Genomic DNA, 19332 nt, shown 5'->3' with positions numbered 1-19332 from the left:
CTGCAGGATAAAGGAGAATGGAGGATTTCTTGGGCTGGAGAGGGGCTAAGAGGTTGAGTTTTGCAGCCAGCAGAGAGGTGGGGGCTGCTGGTGGCTCCTGCTGCGTGGTGGCCGAGCAGAGGGTCCCCATCACCCCGCTGGGAATGATGTAAGAGCTGCAGGATAAAGGAGAATGGAGGATTTCTTGGGGTGGAGAGGGGCTAAGAGGTTGAGTTTTGCAGCCAGCAGAGAGGTGGGGGCTGCTGGTGGCCGAGCAGGGGGACCCCACTGCCCTGCAAGGGGTTCTGCCCAGTTTGGGAGCACTTCCATCTGTGGAAATGCAGGCAGTGCAGCAAAGTCGGGGGTGTTTTGCGGCGCTAAAAGCAGAGGACGGCAGGAGCTGAAGATGCACGGGGAGGTCCGGGAGCTGATCTCTTTCCCTGCCCTTCTCGGCTTCCTCAGAGCCCAGCTGAGGCTGATGCAGAGGCTGATCCGAGCGCGCCTTGGCCGCGCTGATTTCCGGTCTTAGTTTGTTGCCTTTTTCCTGTTCCACCACCAAGACGAGCCAGGAGTCGTTTGCTCCTAATCTGGGAGAGGAGCCTGACCTCCACCACCGCTGCCTTTCCCCTCCCAGCCCGAGCAGGGGCTGCTGGGGACCGTCCTGCTTGGGGTGGGGGTGCTGGGAAAGCAAAGCAAAGCAAGGGAAGCTTTCAGGCAGACGACAGCAGAACAGAGCTTCCCTTGCGGGGCTGTGGGCTTTGGCAGACCTGTCCCAGCCCGTTCTTCTCGGCTGCCTACGCCCCAGCCGAGAGAGAGCTTCCGAGCGGCGGCTGGGCCATGTGGGTTGTGTTTGTACACAGATGAGTAAGGCGGGCGGCCGGAGCCAGCGCCGCCGCCGGCGGGAGCGCAGCACCCGACCCGGCCCCGCTGCCCGCCGGCAGAGCTGTAAGTACCGGCTGCTCTGCTTCGCTGGCCCGGCCTCGGCTGCTGCCTTCCCCCGCAATCACTTTCCTTCGCTTTGGGTTGCCCCCCAAGGGATGCCGAAGCTTTGCAGGGTTTGCTGCTCGCCCGTTGTGTTGGTTAGGAGTGAAGCGATGGGGGTGGCGTAGTGGGGATTTGGGGGGTTGGCCTTTCCCCACCCCCCCCACTCCTCCCCTTTCAGTCAGATTCTCCTTTTTGGATGCCACCAAGGGATGCTGAAGCTTTGGTGGGTTTGCTGCTCACCCGTTGTGTTGGTTAGGAGTGATGTGGGTGGTGTAGTGGAGATTTGGGGGGGTTGTCCTTTTTCTCCCCTTCAGTCAGTTCATATTTGATCATCCCCAGGGATGCCGAACCTTTGCTGGGTTTGCTGCTCTCCCGTTGTGTTGGTTAGGAGTGAAGGGATGGGGGTGGCATAGTGGGGATTTGGGGGGTTGGCCTTTCCCCACCCCCCCCCACTCCTCCCCTTTCAGTCAGCTTCTCTTTTTTGGATGCCACCAAGGGATGCTGAAGCTTTGGTGGGTTTGATGCTCACCCATTGTGTTGGTTAGGAGTGATGTGGGTGGTGTAGTGGAGATTTGGGGGGGTTGTCCTTTTTCCCCCCTTCAGTCAGTTCATATTTGATCATCCCCAGGGATACTGAAGCTTTGCAGGGTTTGCTGCTCACCTGTTGTGTTGGTTAGGAGTGAAGTGATGGGGGTGGTGTAGTGGGGATTTGGGGGGGTTTGTCCTTTTTCTCCCCTTCAATCAGTTCATATTTGATCATCCCCAGGGATACTGAAGCTTTGCTGGGTTTGCTGCTCACCTGTTGTGTTGGTTAGGAGTGATGTGCATGGTGTAGTGGGGATCTGGGGGGGTTGTCCTTTTTCTCCCCTTCAATCAGTTCATATTTGATCATCCCCAGGGATACTGAAGCTTTGCTGGGTTTGCTGCTCACCCGTTGTGTAGGTTAGGAGTGATGTGCGTGGTGTAGTGGGGATCTGGGGGGGTTGTCCTTTTTCTCCCCTTCAATCAGTTCATATTTGATCATCCCCACGGATGCTGAACCTTGGCAGGGTTTTATGCTCACCCACTGGGAGCAAAGTGATGTGGGGGTGATGGGGATGGTGTAGTGGGGATCTGGGGAGGAGGGGTTGTCCTTTTTCTCCCTCTCAATCAGTGTCTCTTTTGTGGTTGCCCCCAAGGGATGCTGAAGCTTTGTAGGCTTTGATGCTCACCAGTTGGGAGCACAGCGATGTGGGTGATGGGGATGGTGTAGAGGGGATTTGGGGGGTTGTCTTTCCTCCCTCTTCAGTCAGTTTCTTTTTTTTTTTTGTTGCCCCCAAGGGGTGCTGAAGCTTTTGTGTTGGTTAGGAGTGAAGTGATATGGAGGTGGTGTAGTAGGGACTTGGGGTTTTGACCTTTTTCTCCCCCTCAGTCAGTTTGGTTTTGGTTGCCCCCAGGGACTCTGAAGCTTTGCAGGGTTGGATGCTCACCCATTGTGTTGTTTGGGAGTGATGTGCGTGATGAGGATGATGTGACGGGGACAGTGCTTTTTTTTTTGTCCCCTGCCCTCTTCCATGAGCTGGTGGCTGAAGCTGGTTGTTTGCAGGATTTGTGGCAGTTCAGTGAGGACTTTAGGAGCTGCTGTGGCTTGGGGGTTTGTCCTTCCCCCTTCACTCCCAGTCAGTTTCTCTTTTTTGGTTGCCCCTCATGGATGCTGAAGCTTTGCAGTGTTTGATGCTCCCCTGCTGTGGTGGTTGTAAGAGAAGAGATGTAGGTGATTCACAGATTGTGTGTTGGGTTGGAAGGGACCCTCAGAGCTCACCTTAGACCCTCTAAGGTCATCTTGGTGGACATGGTGTGAAGAGGTGTGGGTGAAGGGGATGGTGTGAAGAGATGTGGGTGCTGGGGATGGTGTGAAGAGGTGTGGGTGCTGGGGATGGTGTGAAGGGGTGTGGGTGCTGGGGATAGTGTGGTGGGGAGAGTGTTTTGTTTCTCTTTTATCCCTGCCCACTCCTAGCAGCTGGTGGCCAGAGCCGGTTGCTTGCAAGCCTTGTGGCAGCCACTGAGGGTTTGAGGAGGTGCTGAGGTGTCCCAGGCAGGACTGGGTCTGGCAGAGAGCTCCGGCACGCGTCTGAAACGCAGTCATTTTGGGAAAGCCCTGAAGCTTCCACGTCTGCTGGGAGCTGCCTGCTGGTCTCCCAGCCCCAGCAGATACCAGCAGCCACCCGCAGCACTAACAACCTCCTACAAAGCCTCTCTTGTTCTGCTGGGAAAGGTCTTGGCATGTCCTGTGCTGCTGAGGCTGGTGCCGAGCGCTCGGAGGAGCCCGGGTTCACGGCTCGGCTCGGCTCCCTCCTTGCACCAGCCCAAGAAAGTCACCAGAGTTAATCATTAACAGCTCAAATATTTTTTCTCCCTCATTAAATGCCGCTGGTGGGAGAGCTGAGCTGGGACAGAGCTGCTGTGGCCATGCTTGTTGGAACCGAGCCCGGACACAGGGCGGAGGAGCGGTGACAGGGGACAGGTCCGGGCTCCGCTTGCCAGAGACGAGCCACAGCGTTAATTAAGGGTGAAAGCCGGTGCTAAACAGGGACCTTCCCTGGGTGACCTGGGCGAAGAACAAAGGCTCCTGGGCTGGACCTGCAGCCTGTGGTGCCTGGCGTCCCTGTGGAAACTTGGGAACGGCATGAGGGAATCGGGAGGGGAAGGAGAGAAGGAAAAAGAGAGGAAGGAGAAGGAAAAGGAGAAGGAGGAGAGGGAAGAGAATGAAAAGGAGAGGGAGAAGGAGAAAGAATAAGAGAGGGAGAACAAAGAGGACAGTGAAAAGAAGAAGGAAAAAGAGGAAGAAGGAAAAGGAGAAGGAGGAGAGGGAAGAGAATGAAAAGGAGAGGGAGAAGGAGAAGGAATAAAAGAGGGAGAACAAAGAGGACAGTGAAAAGAAGAAGGAAAAAGAGGAAGAAGGAGAAGGAGGAGAGGGAAGAGAATGAGAAGGAGAGGGAGAAGGAGAAAGAATAAGAGAGGGAGAACAGAGAGGACAGTGAAAAGAAGGAAAAGGAGAGGAAGAAGGAAAAGGAGAAGGAGGCGAGGGAAGAGAATGAAAAGGAGAGGGAGAAGGAGAAAGAATAAGAGAGGGAGAACAGAGAGGACAGTGAAAAGGAGAAGGAAAAAGAGAGGAAGAAGGAAAAGGAGAAGGAGGAGAGGGAAGAGAATGAAAAGGAGAGGGAGAAGGAATAAGAGGGAGAACAGAGAGGACAGTGAAAAGAAGAAGGAAAAAGAGAGGAAGAAGGAAAAAGAGAGGAAGAAGGAAAAGGAGAAGGAGGAGAGGGAAGAGAATGAAAAGGAGAGGGAGAAGGAATAAGAGAGGGAGAACAAAGAGGACAGTGAAAAGAAGAAGGAAAAGAAAAGGGAGGAGGAAGAGGAGGAGAAGGAAAAGAAGAAGAAAGGGGTTGCATTATATGACTTTTAGAGGTCCCTTCCAACCCAAACCATTCTGTGATTCTGTGAATAGGAAAAAGAAAGGGGGCAAAGGAGAAGAAGGACAAGGAAAAGGAGGAGGAGAAGGAGAAGGGAAAGGAGGAGGAGAGGGAGGAGGAGGTGTGCGTGCAGCCTGCAGAGCTTGTTCTCAGGGGTCAGTGCTCTGATGTGGCCCCGTGCCTCATCCCGGGAGCGCTGCGCAGGAGCGCTGCTCTCCGGGCGGAGAAGGCTGAGCCGAGGGAGGAGGAAGAGGCAGCGCTGCAGGGTGTGCCTGGCTGCGCCCGCGGCTCCACTGACTCATTCTGCTCTCCAGAATACCAATTCTTTGCTAAGCCTGGGCCTGGTGCTTCCCACGTCCTCCACAGGGGTGAGCACAGCGGAGCAGCTCCCTGCTTCTGACCCGGTTCACCTGGGTTGCACCTCAGCCTTTGTGAAGAGCTTGTGTGGCTTCACCGAGATAAGGGACGGCTCTCTTGCTCCATGCCATCGTGGCCCTCATTTGTGTCTCTATCAGGTGTGGGATGGGGCCAGCAAGCCCTGTGCTCCTGCAGCATGCAAATATCCAGCAGGGAGCTGTCCTTGCTCCCTGCCCTTGCTCATAGAGTCACGCAATTGTTCTGGGTGGAAGGGAGCTCTCGGATCGTGTTGTCCAACCATTCCCCCAGCCCTGCCAGGTCACCACTGAACCATGGCCCTCAGCACCACATCTCCAAGGCTTTGAAACCCCTCCAGGAATGGGAACTCCACTACTCCCCTGGCCAGCCTGGGCCAGGCCTTGACAACCCTTTTAGGGAAGAAATTGTTCCTCAGCCTGGTGCAACCTGGGGCCATTTCCTCTTGCCCTGCCCCTTGTTCCTTGGGAGTAGAGACCAACTCCCACCTGGCTTCCACCTCATTTCAGGGAGTTGTTACGAGCCAGAAGGTCTCCCCTCAGCCTGCTTTCCTCCATTAGCCTGGAAGCCCTCAGTTCCCTCAGCTGCTTCTCACAAGACCTTTGCTCTAGTCCCCACTCCCTGCCCTCCAGCTGGGTCCTGATGTTTTGGGAGCTACCTCAGGTTCCCCTTCCCACCACGGAGCAGTGCAGGCACAGCATGGAGGATGACAGCCGGGAGGCAGCACACCTGGAGTTTACCAGCCAGGACAAGGCTCTGGCTTTGGGTCTAATCTTTAACTGGAGGCATTTGCAATTTGATTTTATGCTGAGTTTATTGCTCTCCTGCCTCGTTAATTTTTTCCCTCCTGTTAGCCACCTCCCAGCCACCTCCCTCTTTCTGGGCACTCCCATCTCATGGTGGCCCACAGTGTCCTGCCCACGGTGGTTTGCACTGGAGCTCTCTGGCTGTGCGGAGAGGTAGAGTATGAGTGGAGAGGAAGAGCAGAGGAAGATGAAGCGTAATGCCAGGGCTCAGGAATGGGCTGCAGAGGGGTTATTTGGGACTGGCAGCACCACTAATGTGTGCTGCAGCTCAGTGACGTCCTGGTGTGAAGCTCTGAGATGGCTGCAGCAGCTGCAGTGCCATCCGAGGAGGCCGAGGGACTTGGGGTTAGTCAGCCTGGAGAAAAGAAGGCCAAGGGGAGACCTTCTGGCTTGTTGTAGCTCCAAGCCCATGCTCAGGCTCCTTACAGAGTTTCCCCCAGGCTGGGAGGTCCTTTGGAGTAGGACACAGGAGATGATGTTTTTTTTGGTCACTTTTATTCCACAGACTGGAGGTGGAGGTGGAAGGGGGAGAGGCAGTGCTGGGGAAGCCACCAGCAGGTAAGAGATGGAGATGTTTGGGCTGGAAGGGCTACACCATGGGGCTGGGATGTTTGATGAGGAGTGGAGGGGAACCAACCCAGGTGCTACTTGGGACTCCATGTCCCCCCTGCTTCCCTGAGGGGAAGCCTGCACCCTGCAGCCCCCCTGCCCATGCAAGGGGCTATCTGTGTCACTTCGAGTGCCCTGGGGACATGGGTGCTGTTCCTGCATCTCTGCTGGGGTGGTAACAGAGGGGTGGAGGCTCTGCAGGTGGTGGGCACAGGGATATGCTGTCCTCCTTCTGCCCTGTTTGGGTGTGGGTAGTCAGGAGGACCCCAACGTGGGATAGATGCCATTTCTCACGCGTGGGTTTGGCACCATGTGTGTGGACACTGCCACATCCTGCTGAGTGTTTGTCTCCTCCAGGTCCTGAGCCCAAGGGACATCTCCTCAGCCACCACAGGGCAGCCCCAGCCCGTGGCTTCCTCAGAGTGGGGTGAGATGGGACCAGGCTGGGTGTGAGGCACCAGTGGGGCTTGTCCTCAGGGAAGCCGTGCCAGAAACAGCCCTTGGAGCTGGAGCCCCAACCTGCATGATGCTGAGTCTCAAGTTGCCCAGGCTGCTGAGCATCAACCAAGTGCCTAAGGTCAGAGAGCTCTTCTGCTCTGTGCCCAAAGCTTGTGTGTGTGTGGGTGACAGAATCATGGAGTGCTTTGGGTGTGAAGGGACCTTTCAAAGTCACTTAGTCCAACCCCCTGGCAGCCAGCAGGGACATCTGCAACTAGAGCAGGTTGCTCAGAGCTTCAACCAACCTGACCTGCAATGGATCCAGGCATGAGGCATCTCCCAGCTATCTGGGCAGCCTGGGCCAGGGTCTCACCACCCTCACACTTCTTCCTTCTCTCCAGTCTGAATCTCCCTCTTTTAGGTCAAACCATCACCCCTTGTCCTGTCACAACAGGCCCTGCTCAAAAGTCTGTCTCCAGCTTTCTGACTGACCCCTTAAAAGCACTGAAAGGCCACCAGAAGGTCTCCCTGGAGCCTTCTCTTCTCCAGGCTGAACAACTTCAACTCTCTCAGCCTGGCCTCACAGCATAAACTCACCACCCCTTGCCCTCTCACAGCAGGCCCTGCTAGAAACACTGTCCACATCGTTTTGGGAGGTGACAGGTGGGAGCAGCATGCTAAGGTGACCACCTCCACCCTGGGACAGTGCTCAGCCCCTCCCTAGGACCACCTCCTCGAGGACTGGGACACAGCTCTGTCCTTGCAACTGGGCCCTGAATTATGGGCACCCTTCCTTTGGTTCCTTGCCTTCCTTGCCTTCCTTCCCTTCTTCTCCTCCAACTTGTCCTTCTTTCTGCTCCTGCCACTGGTGCCAGTCCTCTCCTTGCAGGGCTACCAGGAGCAGGGCATCCTCTTCGGGTACCGCCCCCCCAGCAGCTCAGCAGCAGATTGTCTCCTCAGCGTCTTCCAGATGACCAACGAGACCCTCAACATCTGGACTCACTTTGTGCCTGCCTGGTAGGGACCAACCTCAGGGTCTTCAGCATCCATCATGGGAGGAGGTGGTGGGAGCAGGGACAGGGGGCACCCAAGGCTGTGCTGCTCACCTTCCTCCGCCCCACAGGTACTTCGTGTGGACCCTGGCGGGGCGGCTGCGGGGGCCGGGTGGCCCCGAGGACCCCCATGCCTGGCCTCTCCTCGCCTACCTGCTGACCTGCTGCATCTACCCCCTGGCCTCCAGCTGTGCCCACACCTTCAGCACCATGTCCACCCACGCCAGGCACATCTGCTACTTCTTTGATTATGCAGCCCTCAGCATGTACAGCCTGGGTAAGGAGGGGCAGAGGTGCTGGGGGGCATCACCCCCAACGCTTCCCTGGGGCAGCAGGAGATGAAGGCCATGGAGAACTCAAGGGCAGAGTCTGAAGCCTGCTGGTACCCACCAGGCAAGCAGAGATGGTGGCTGCTCATGTGGTGTTTCCACTCTTCCTTTTCCTTCTCCTCGTCCTCCCTGCAGCCTGGGACCATGAAGCATCTGTGATGCCACCACGGGTTTGGAGCTGGGTTTTGGATCAGCCTTGGGATGGAGACCTGTCCCTGTGGCACTCTTTGGTCTCTGTAGTGAACAGAATAAGGAAAAAAAGCCCACAGTGAAATGGTGTCAGTGAAGGTGCTGTGGTGCATGTTCAGGGTGAGAAGCAGTGGGCATGGGCTTTGTGTGGCACAACACACCTCTGGCTCCTCGTGGAAAGGACTGGTGAAGGGTCTGGAGAACAGGTCTAGTGAGAGCAGCTGAGGGACCTGGGGTTGTTGAGCCTAGAGGAAAGGAGTCTGAGGGGAGACCTCCTGGCTCTCTACAGCTCCCTGAAGGGAGCCTGGAGCCTGGTGGGGGTTGGTCCCTTCACTCCAAGGAACAGGTGATAGAGCAAGAGGAAGTGACCTCAAGTTGCCTCAGGGGAGATTTAGGTTGGACATGAGGAAAAATTTCTTCCCCTTGAGGGCTGCCAAGGCCTGGCCCAGGCTGCCCAGGACAGCGATGGAGTCCCCATCCCTGGAGGGGGTGCAAGGCTGTGTAGAAGTGGTGCTGAGGGCCTTGGTTTGGTGGTGAGCTGGCAGTGCTGGGTGAATGCTTGGACTCCACTAGCTTAAAGATCTCTTCCCCCCCAAACAATTCCACCATTCTATGCTCCAGCTGATAGCTCCTCAGCCTTAATCCCCATCTCCCCTTCCTGAGAACACCCAACGAATGCCAAGCACCAGTGTGACAGTTCTCACCTGAGCCCAGGGGGATACCAATGGTCCTGGTGGGACCTGTACCTCAGCAGGGCACCTCCTATACTTGCAGGGTCAGCACTGGCATACTCAGCATACATTTTCCCAGCCGAGTGGGTCAACAGCAGCTTCCACCACTGCTACGTCCCCATCGCCGTGCTCAACACAGTGGTGAGCACCACTCTGTCCTGCTACTCCAGGTAAGCTTCTGCTCTATCCACAGCTGCAGCCTCAGCCTTAATTAGTGTCATTAAGAAAGCCTGGCAGTTACAGGCTCTGCTGGCGCAACAGGAGCCTTCAGTTCAGGAAGGGGAAGAAGAGGACTTTTGGTTTGGGCAAAGTGTTGCCCAATGGCATCTGCAGGGTCTGATGATCCCAAAATGCCTTCCAAAGCAAATAGCTCCAAGTTTGGAAGGCTCCAAAGGTAATTTCAGGTGGTGTGTACCTGGTAAGGAGATGCCACCAAGCAGGACCAGGGCAGAAATTGTTCCTGTGGACTGGGCACACAGGTGAGGTCACTCCTCAAAACATGGGCTGAGTTTTGAGGTCCTTCGGTCCAAGAAGGACTTTGAGGTGCTGAAGCAGGTCCAGAGAAGGGCTACAAAGCTGGTGAAGGGTCTGGAGAAGAGAACTGGTGAGGAGCAGCTGAGGGAGCTGGGAATGTTCAGGCTGGAGAAAATGAGGCTGAGGGGAGACCTCATTGCTCTCTACAGCTCCAGAGATTGGAGCCAAGCAGGGGTTGGTCTCTTCTCCTAAGGAACAAGCAAGAAGACAAGGGAAAATGGCCTCAAATTTCCCCAGGGGAGGTTCAGGTTGGGTATGATGAACTTTCCCAGGCTGTCCAGGGCAGTGGTGGAGTCTCCATCCCTGGAGCTCTTCAGCTTCGAGAGGAGGAGACTGAGGGGTGGCTGCATTCATGTTGATAGTGATGTGAAGGGCAGTGACAGGAGGATGGAGCCAGGCTCTGCTCAGAGATGTCCAATGACAAGGCAAGGGGCAGTGGGTGCAAGCTGGAGCAGAGGAGGTTCCATGCAAACACAGGGAAAAGCTTTCACTGTGAGGCTTGGAGCAGGCTGCCCAGAGAGGTTGTGGACTCTTCTCTGGAGGCATTCAAAACCTGCCTGGATGCCTTCTTGTGTGACCTACTCTAGGGGATCCTGCTCTGGCAGGGGTTGGGTTGCACTGGAAGATCTTCCAAGATCCCTTCCACCCCCTAACGTTCTGTGACTGTGTGAGGGTTTGCTCGGGACCTGGCAGTGCTGGGTTAATAGTTGGACTCAGTGACCTTAAAGATCTCTTCCAACCTAAACAGCTCCTTGGCTCTGTGATGCTCTGTGTGTGTGTTTACATAACAGCTCTGCAGAGGAGGAACCTCAAGGTTCTGGCAGCAGATTGCATCACTCCCCAAGCACGAGCAGTAGCCTCATGTGTGTGCCACAGTTTGCTCCTGCCTGGCAGCAGACACTTCTCTGGATCAGCTCAAACAGCAGAACCCCTCAGCTGGTCCCCAGACATATATGCTCTGCTCCTTCTCCAGCTGCACTGGGCTTTGTTTCACTCGTGGTAGATAGCCTGGAGAAGGGAAGGCTCCAGAGAGACTTTATGGTGGCCTTTCAGTACCTGAAGAGGGCCACAAGAAAGCTGGGGAGGAACTCTTTACAGATATGGGGAAATGGATTGAAGCTGGAGGAGGAGAGATTTAGACTGGAGATAGACTGCAGATGAGGAAGAAATTCTTTCCAGTCAGGGTGGCACAGGTTGCCCAGGGAGGTCGTGCATGCCTTCTTCCTGGAGGTGTTCAATGCCAGGCTAGATAAGGCCTTGAGCAATCTGATCTAGTGGGAGATGTCCCTGCCCGTGGCAGGGGGTTTGGAGCTGGATGCTCTTTAAGGTACCTTCCAACCCAAACCATTCTGTGGTTCTGTGAATCCACTGAGTGATCCAGGGGTGATCTGTCAGTCTGCAGTAAGGCTTGGAACACCTCCAGGGAGGGAGCATCCACAAGTTCCCTGGGCAGCTTCTTGCAGGGTCTCACCATTCATCAGCTGGATGATGCCAGCTGCATTTTTTTCCCCCTGTTCCTCATTTCTTTCTCTTTCCCTCTTTCCCCCTTATTTTTGTCTTGTGCATCTCTTTATTGCCTCCCTTAGCAAAGGAAGCTCACTGCCAGTGTGCTAACCCCAGTCCTTAGCACCTGAAGATAACCTGTAGGAAGTCCCAGCAGCTTGAGATCAGTTCCAGATTCATTGGGGTTGTTTAAAAAGGAATTCCTGATCTGCAGGTTTCGTTGTCAGCATCTCCCTGCTGCAGCGCTGCAGGTGCAGGTATGTGAGGAGCAGGCAGCTGTCAGAGGATGGTGGAATCCTTCTGAGTGCCAAACATCTTTGAGATCATTGAGCCCAGCCATGACCCCAGCACTGCCAGCTCACCACCAAACCATGTCCCTCAGCACCACATCTTCATGGCTTTGAAACCCTTCCAGGGCTGGAGACTCCACCACTGCCCTGGGCAGCCTGGGATAGGCCTCAACAACCCTCCAGGGGAAGAAATTGTTCCTCATGTCCAGCCTAAACTTCTCCTGTAACCTGAGTGTTTTCTTTCATCCTGTCACTTCTTCCTCAGGAAAACAGGCCAACCACAACCCGAGTCCAAGCTCCTTTCAGGGAGTTGTAGAGAGTCAGCAGGTCTCCCCTCAGCCTCCTTTTTTTCCAGGTTGAACAACCCCAAGTCCCTCAGCAGTTCCTGAGCAGCCTGGTCCAGTCCCTGACAACCCTTTTGGGGCAGAAATTCTTCCTAATGTCCAACCTGAAGCACCTTGAGACCATTTCCTCTCCTTTCTCTTTCTGGTGAGGTTGCAGAGGGTGAATGGTTTGTGCCCAGCTCTGCTTCTCATCTCTGTGTAAGTGGATTGTGCCAGGCTTGCAATCTGCTAGGCTGGGCACAGGGGCTCAGTGGATCTGGCCACTCCTGAGCTGCACATGAGGCACCAGCAGCTGGGCCACCCCATTTCCTGCCATGGAGACTGCTGACTGATTGTATTCACTTTGGCCTCACTCTCAGCTGAGTCACACCAACCAAAAGGTCCATCCAAGCTGGGAGAGTTGGATGGGAGCAGGCCCAAAACCCAATTGTGCAATGGGCAGTGAGTAGATGTGCCAGGAGGAGACCTGCCCAGGCACTCCTGCTCCTGCCCAGTTTGCAGAGGGCTCAGCAATGCTGTTGGAGCTGCTCCACCAACCACACCCTGGGCAGGGTTGTCTGGAGGTGCTGGGAGGGTCTGTGGCTGCCTGGCACTGGGGTCACTCTGGGAGAAAGAGATAAGAATCACATCTGGTCCGTTCAGAGAGGTTCAGACAAGGGAAAGGCTCCTGACTTTTGCTGACCTGTTACATCGTGGCCAAGCAGAGCAGCAGAACATGCTAAGTCTCTTGACACACCCTGTGGAGGTCACCAGGAGCATGGCTTAGTGCAGAGGAGGATGCAGCAAGGTGATGAGGGCAGGGACTAGCAGTGGGACATCTGAAGAAAGGACGTGCTGAGCTGCTGCACCAGATGGAATCAACTTCTCAGGAAATGCTGAAACCCTAAATGGCTGCTTGATGAGTCACAGAATTATGGAATCAGTGACTGCTTTGGGTGGGAAGGGACTTTTAGAGCTCATCTACTCCATCTGTCTTGCAGTCAGCAGGGACACCTGCAGTTACTGCACCTTGCTCAGAGCCCCACACAACCTGACCTGCAATGATGCCAGAGATAGGTCATCTTCTGCCTCTCTGGGCAGCCTGGGCCAGGCTCTCACCTCCCTCAGGGTCAAACATTTCTTCCTTCTCTCCAGTCTCAATCTCTCACTTTTAATTCACCCCTTGTCCTCTCACAACAGTCACAAAAGTCTGTTCCCAACTTTCTGAATGACCCCTTGAAGCTCCAAAAGGCCACTGGAGGTTCTCCTTGGAGCCTTCTTTTCTCCAGGCTGAACAACCCCAACTCTCTCAGCCTGGCCTCACAGCAGAGTGCTTCCAACCCTCCCAGCATTGCTGTGAGGGCTCCACTCCAACAAGTCCATGTCTCTGCTGTGCTGAGGATTCCAGGGCTGGCCCCAGCACTGCAGGTGGGGGCTCCACTCCAACAGGTCCATGTCTCTGCTGTGCTGAGCACTCCAGAGCTGGCCCCAGCACTGCAGGTGGGGGCTCAGCAGGGCACAGCAGAGGAGCAGAATCCCCTCCTTGCCCCTGTGGGGATCAGCCCAGGACATGGCTGGGGCTGGGCTGGGAGTGCTTGGTGCCAGTTAATGTTCAGCTTTGCACCCCTAGCATGCCCAAGTCCTTCTCCCTAGGGCTGCTCATGCTGTTAGCCCAATCTGCTGTCTTGTGCCACCTGAAACCTTCTCTGTTCTCCCCTAGGTTTGTGGAGGTGGAGCAGCCCAGGCTCAGCAAGGCTTCCCGCACCCTGGCCTTTGTGTACCCCTACCTGTTCGACAGCATCCCCCTCTTCTACAGGGTATGTCTCACACTGCCCGTGGGCACAGCACCCCAGGCCTGCACTTGGTGCAGAGAAACCTCAGCTGCTTCATCTCAGTCTGAACACATCTGGGAAGATATCCCAGCTTTCTGAAGTCTTTGAAAGGAAAACAAACTCCGGCAGGAAAAGGGATTGGGTTATTTTTTCCTGCACCTATTGACTGGCAAATTCCTCCCACTTCAAAGCTCAGGCTGGAAAGTTACTCTCTTGGAAAACTGCAAGCTTTCCAAGTTCCCAAACTGGAGTGAAGTGGGAATTTTGCTGTAGTGGTGGCTAAGGACGGGAGGTGTGGGGCTGGGATTTACATTAAGTGGAGGTGACAGCAGGATTGGAAGGGACCTCTGGAGATCATCCAGGCCAACTCCCTGCTAAAACAGAGGCACCCACAGCAGCCTGCCCAGGATCACAATGGTCAGGTGGGTTTGGAAGCTCTCCAAAGAAAGAGACTCCACAGCCTCTCTGGGCAGCCTGCTCCAGGGCTCCAGCACCCTCACACCAAAGCAGTTTCTCCTCATGTTTAAGTGAGATGTTCTGCTCAAGCCCTTGTGTTGGGCCCTGGGTCCTGCACCACATGTCCTGCTGCTGGGTGGAAGAGTGAGTGAGGCTTGGGGAGTGCCTCTGCCTCCTTTAGAAAGCAGTGTGGATGTGGTGCAGAGGGACATGGTTTAGTGGTAGTGGCTTGGCAGTAGTGGTGGGATTGTGAGGTCCAGGAGCGTGGCTGGACTCGATGGTCTCAAAAGTCTCTCCCAGCCTCAGCAGTTTTCTCTCCTTTGCATGGTACCTCTGTGTGGACACCTCTCTGCTGCTGCAGTTCTACCAGTGTGCAGCAGAGAGCTGCACGGATGCTTCCATCCTGGTCCACTACAAGCACACCTTCTTTGCCATCCTCACCTGCTTCATCTTTGCCAGCCACCTGCCGGAGAGGCTCGCACCAGGACACTTCGATTACATCGGTGAGTGCCGAGAGGCTGCCAGGAGCCGTCAGGTATCCCCTGCTGGGAGTCTGAAATGGGGTTTCACACCCAGAAGCCCAGCATGGTGGGCTTGGAAGGGACCTCTGGATATCATCCAGCCCAACCCCTCTGCTAAAGCAGGGGCACCCACAGCAGCTTGCTTGCCAGGGCAGGGTTGGAAGCTCTTCAGTCAAGGAGACTCCACAGCCTCTCTGGGCAGCACCATCCCTGGAGGTCTTCAACAAAAGCCTGGATGAGGCACTTAGTGCCATGGTCTAGTTGACTGGATAGGGCTGGGTGCTAGGTTGGACTGAATGATCTTGGAGGTCTCTTCCAACCTGGTTGATTCTATGATTCTATGATTCCAGGGCTCCAGCACCCTCGCACCAAAGCAGTTTCTCCTCCCGTTCAGATGGAACCTCCTGGGTTCCAGTTTGTGCCCACTGACCCTTGTCCTGTTGCTGGGCATCACTGACAAGAAGATTCTGGCTCCATCCTCTTTCCCCCCACCCTTAATCTCTTGTTGAGCATTGAGCAGACCCCTCCTCAGGCTGCTCTTCTTCAGGCTCGACAGCCCCAGGGCTCTCAGCCTTTCCTCCTCACAGAGATGCTCCAGGCCCCTCAGCACCTTTGTAGCCTCTACTGGACTCTCTTCAGTAATTCCCTCTCTGTCTTGAACTGGAGAGCCCAGAACTGGAGGCAGTACTCCAGCTGTGGCCTCACTAATGCAGATCCCTTGCTCCCATCACAACCAGCTGCTTTTTGCAGAAGAAGATCTCTCTGCTCTGCTGGCACAGAATTAAAAGCCACAGGAAGTAGTAAAATTTGAAAGGAATGAATGTTGGCCAGAAGAGCTGCTGAGGTGTTTTAATGAAGTCCAAGGAGCTTCTTGGAGGACTCAAGGAGTGTCTTGGTGGACTCAAAGAGTTTCTTGGTTAAAAGAAGGATATTCTTGGTGGACCTGAGGAGTTTCTTGGTGGACTCAAGGGGTTTCTTGGTTAAAAGAAGGATATTCTTGGTAGACCTGAGGAGTTTCTTGGTGGACTCAAGGGGTTTCTTGGTTAAAAGAAGGATATTCTTGGTGGACCTGAGGTGTTTCTTGGTGGACTCAAGGGGTTTCTTGGTTAAAAGAAGGATATTCTTGGTGGACCTGAGGAGCTTCTTGGTGGACTCAAGGGGTTTCTTGGTTAAAAGAAGGATATTCTTGGTAGACCTGAGGAGTTTCTTGGTGGACTCAAGGGGTTTCTTGGTTAAAAGAAGGATATTCTTGGTGGACCTGAGGTGTTTCTTGGTGGACTCAAGGAGCTTTTGGCTTTCTTGCAGGGCACAGCCACCAGGTTTTCCATGTCTGTGGGATCCTTGGCACACACTTCCAGATGGAGGCCATCATGATGGACATGGCTGAGCGACGTGACCAGCTGCAGGCCACCTTGCTGCTCCCCTCCTCCCTGCAGACCCTGGGGTCGATGGGGCTCTGTGTGGCCATCAGCTTGGCTGTCATTGGGCTCTGCTCTGCCTCCCTGCGCTTCATGCCAGAACCTTTGCAGAGAGAAAAACCTCACGGGCTCTAGGCTGTGGGGCTGGGCAGGGTTTGTGGTGCTCCTGAACACGAGGTGTGAGGTGAGGATGAAGGAGGAGAAGTTTGTTCACCAGTGCTCTCTGAGGAAAGGTTTCCTCTCAGTAACTTTCTCCAGAGCAGAAGGTTTTGCACTGGGCTTTGTACGCAGAGCTTCAAAGCTGGGGGTAGGCTCTGAAAAGCTTTTTGACCAAGTTGCTTTTTTTCCCCACCAGAAATAGTTCAAATGCCTTCTTTTGGGAGGTTTCTGTCAATGGGAGCCAAGTGCTGATGCCTTCCAAAGCAAGAGGCACTCCTCAGGTCTGCCTTGGGGAGCAGACAGGGAGCTAACACTGCTCAGCTGATGGCACACAGGTCTTTGCCATCAGGTTAGACTCTTTGGTGAAGGCACAAGGAAAGGCTCTTCCAGGGGCTTCTTAAGGGTTGGGTTTTTTTGCCTTAAAATGACTTTATTGAGAGGATGAAATCCTCAAATATCCATGTTCCTCAGCCTTCCACTGAACCCAAGTGCCTGAAAAACGTGGGATTGAAGGAGATGAGGGTTTGTCTGTGGATACATTCAGCTGGGTCTAGGCGTTACCCAGAAAGAGTTTGTCTAGACACCTCTATGGGAGGCTCACAAGATCCCAGCATGGTGAGGGGGAAGGGACCTCTGGAGATCATCTCGTTCAACTACCCTGCTCAAGCAGGGGCACCCACAGCAGCCTGCCCAGCATGACAAAGGCCAGGGGATTTTGGAATCTATCCAGAGAAGAAGACTCCACAACCTCTCTGGGCAGCCTGCTCCAGGGTTTCAGCATCCTCATTCCAAATAATTTTTTTCCACATCTTCAGAAGGAGCCTCCTGGGCACCAGTGAAAAGATTCTGGCCCCATCCTCTTGCTCTCCACCCTTTAGCTCTTGCTGAGCATTGAACAGATCCCCTCTCAGGCTGCCCTTCTGCAGGCTCACCAGCCCCAGGGCTCTCAGCCTTCCCTCCTCACAGAGGTGTTCCAGTCCTCTCTGCTCCACTGGACTCTCTCCAGTAGTTCCCTCTCTCTTGTGAACTGGGGAGTCCAGAACTTGACTCAGGACTCCAGGTATGGCCTCAACAGGGTTCCTCTTAGAGTGGGAGGAGACCCTCCCTTGACATGCTGACCACATTCTTCTTCATGCACCTCAGGGGCCCATTGCTGTTCCTGGCCAGCATAGCACACTGCTGCTCCTGTGCTCTGTCTCTTACTCCTCACCTTGCTGCTGCATTGGGATTTTACAGACAGGAGCAGGGAGCCCTGGAAAAGAACTGGGAGGTCTCAACCTGGTCCAGGCAAGGGGGAGAAGTTGACTGCTGGGTGTGGAGTTTGAGGTAGTCCCATTGGATTTACCTACATGGACGTGGACCACAAAGCTGCCTGTGAGGGAATATGGTCTAGCTTCTGGATAATCATACCAGCATAGGAGCTGGGGGTTGTGTCTGATAGGCCTTGACAAATGCAAACTGATGCAATGACAACACACCAGCTTGTTACATATAGAAAGAGACAGAAGAAGTCTTCTGAAGAGGACTTTTCTTCTGACAGCTGGTCAAGATTTCTGCTCATTTTATTTATTGATGACATTGCTATGACACTGGCACAGGTTGCCCAGGGAGGTTGTGGCTGTCCCCTCTCTGGAGGTGTTCCAGGCCAGGCTGGTTGTGGCCTTGAGCAACCTGGACTAGTGGAAGGTGCCCCTGCCCATGGCAGGGGAGTTGGAACTAGATGATCCCCAAGGTCCCTTCCAGCCCAGCTCATGGCTCTATGAATCTTTAGAGGCACTGGAACGTTCTTGTTTGTTCAGCAGGTTTCTTTCATTCCCAGAGCAAGCTTACCTGAACGGTTGCACTGATCTCTACTAATCTAGTTTGTGATTTGTCCTGCAGCAGATCAGCTGTGACAACTAATCACCTAACTGCTAATGACTGCAAGGCTTTAGTGCACCTTGAGCACTGCTGTGAGCAGGAAGCACTCTAGCTCCACATGCAAGGTGGGACTGAAGAGGCAGTAACATCTCCACTTCTCTCTTGGGTTGTTTTACTTGGATTTGAAAAGTTCTTTTGTTTAGCCTAGAGAAGAGAAGGCTCAGGGCAGACCTCATTGCTGTCTACAACTACCTGAAGGGACATTGTAGCCAGGTGGGGGGTGGCCTCTTCTCCCAGGCAACCAGCAATAGAACAAGGGGACACAGTCTCAAGTTGTGCTGGGGGAGGTCTAGGCTGGATGTTAGGAGGAAGTTGTTGGCAGAGAGAGTGATTGGCATTGGAATGGGCTGCCCAGGGAGGTGGTGGAGGCACTGTCCCTGGAGGTGTTAAAGCAAAGCCTGGATAAGGCACTTAGTGCCATGGTCTGGTTGACTGGCTAGGGCTGGGTGCTAGGTTGGACTGGATGATCTTGGAGGTCTCTTCCAACCTGCTTGATTCTATGATTCTATATAAATTGTATGTTGAAAAAAAACAATAAATTCCCCACGGGTGTAAGGCACCAACATCCTCCTCCTCCCCCCACCTTGCGGGCTGCAGGCCTTTGAGTGGGCTCTTTGTCTGGCACATAGGCGCTGGAGAAGTGAATGTGTGACCTTGGAGGGGCCAGAGTTCTTCAGCCGCAGTCAGGCCCTCACCCTTCAGTGATGTGCTGAAACGAGTCACAGAAAGAACCAATAAAGAGGAAATCTGCCTTAAAGTGCTACTGGTAAAGCATCCTTGCGAGGCGGAGCAGCCCCGGTAAGGGCGGCCGCAGCTGCGCTTTGCTTCCCTCGCTTTAGAGGCTGGCTGAGGGCGGCAGGACCGCAGGGCGGCAGCACACTCAGGTGGAGTTCTCTTTAGGATGGCTTTGAGCAGAGGGAAAGGGCTCTGCACCACACTATCTTGTGTAAGTATTTTCTCTGCCTCTTTAACAGCTCAGGCAATGGAAAGTAGTCCTTTCTCCCATTCTGAGTGCCTCCACTTGGCTTCCTTAAATGCTGCAGGCAGTTGTGGGTGAGAACAGAAAGGCTCTGGAAGAGGTTGCCCAGTGGCTTTGTGGACACCTCAGCCCTGTTAGTGCTTAAGACCAGGCTGAGCAATCTGCCTATGGCAGGGGTTAGAACTAGATGATCTTGAAGGTCCCTTCCAACACAAACCATGCTGAGCTATGCAGCAGAAGCAGCCCAGGTTCCTGCACCTGAGGTCAGTGCCAGCCTCTTCAAGCCCCTTCTGCTTCCACAGCTTACAGTGAGGACAAGGCAGTGGGAGACCTTGAAAGGTCTCTTCCAACCCAAAGCAGTCTGAGATTCTATTATTCAGCCCCCAGCCCTTTGCAGAAGATGCTGTAGTGCTGAGTTCCTTCAGCTTACCACAG

The 19332-nt window shown here is 54.4% G+C and overlaps 1 protein-coding gene across 1 annotated transcript; it reads left to right on the top strand.

The window, feature by feature from the left end:
* Positions 1-522: 522 nt before the first annotated feature.
* On the top strand, positions 523-18675 carry PAQR5 (progestin and adipoQ receptor family member 5). The gene is made up of 9 exons (XM_064157854.1): positions 523-924; positions 6120-6172; positions 6581-6800; positions 7551-7678; positions 7785-7990; positions 9006-9132; positions 13333-13429; positions 14262-14403; positions 15727-18675. The coding sequence occupies exons 3-9, from the start codon at positions 6747-6749 to the stop codon at positions 15972-15974; spliced, it is 1002 nt and encodes a 333-aa protein (XP_064013924.1). The 5' UTR covers positions 523-924; positions 6120-6172; positions 6581-6746; the 3' UTR covers positions 15975-18675.
* The last annotated feature ends 657 nt before the right edge of the window (positions 18676-19332 follow it).

The sequence above is a fragment of the Pogoniulus pusillus genome, chromosome 17, assembly GCF_015220805.1.
Source record: "Pogoniulus pusillus isolate bPogPus1 chromosome 17, bPogPus1.pri, whole genome shotgun sequence".
NCBI classification, from domain to species: Eukaryota; Metazoa; Chordata; class Aves; order Piciformes; family Lybiidae; genus Pogoniulus; species Pogoniulus pusillus.
Note: the sequence above shows the minus strand (reverse complement) of the source record. Positions and strands in the feature narration are given on the sequence as shown.

Bases quoted from the DNA above. Each gene is read 5' to 3' on its own strand.
- PAQR5 (XM_064157854.1), top strand. From the start codon at position 6,747: ATGATGCTGAGTCTCAAGTTGCCCAGGCTGCTGAGCATCAACCAAGTG. The intron at 6,801-7,550 runs GTCAGAGAGCTC...CTCTCCTTGCAG, and splicing joins GCATCAACCAAGTGCCTAAG to GGCTACCAGGAGCAGGGCAT. The intron at 14,404-15,726 runs GTGAGTGCCGAG...GCTTTCTTGCAG, and splicing joins AGGACACTTCGATTACATCG to GGCACAGCCACCAGGTTTTC.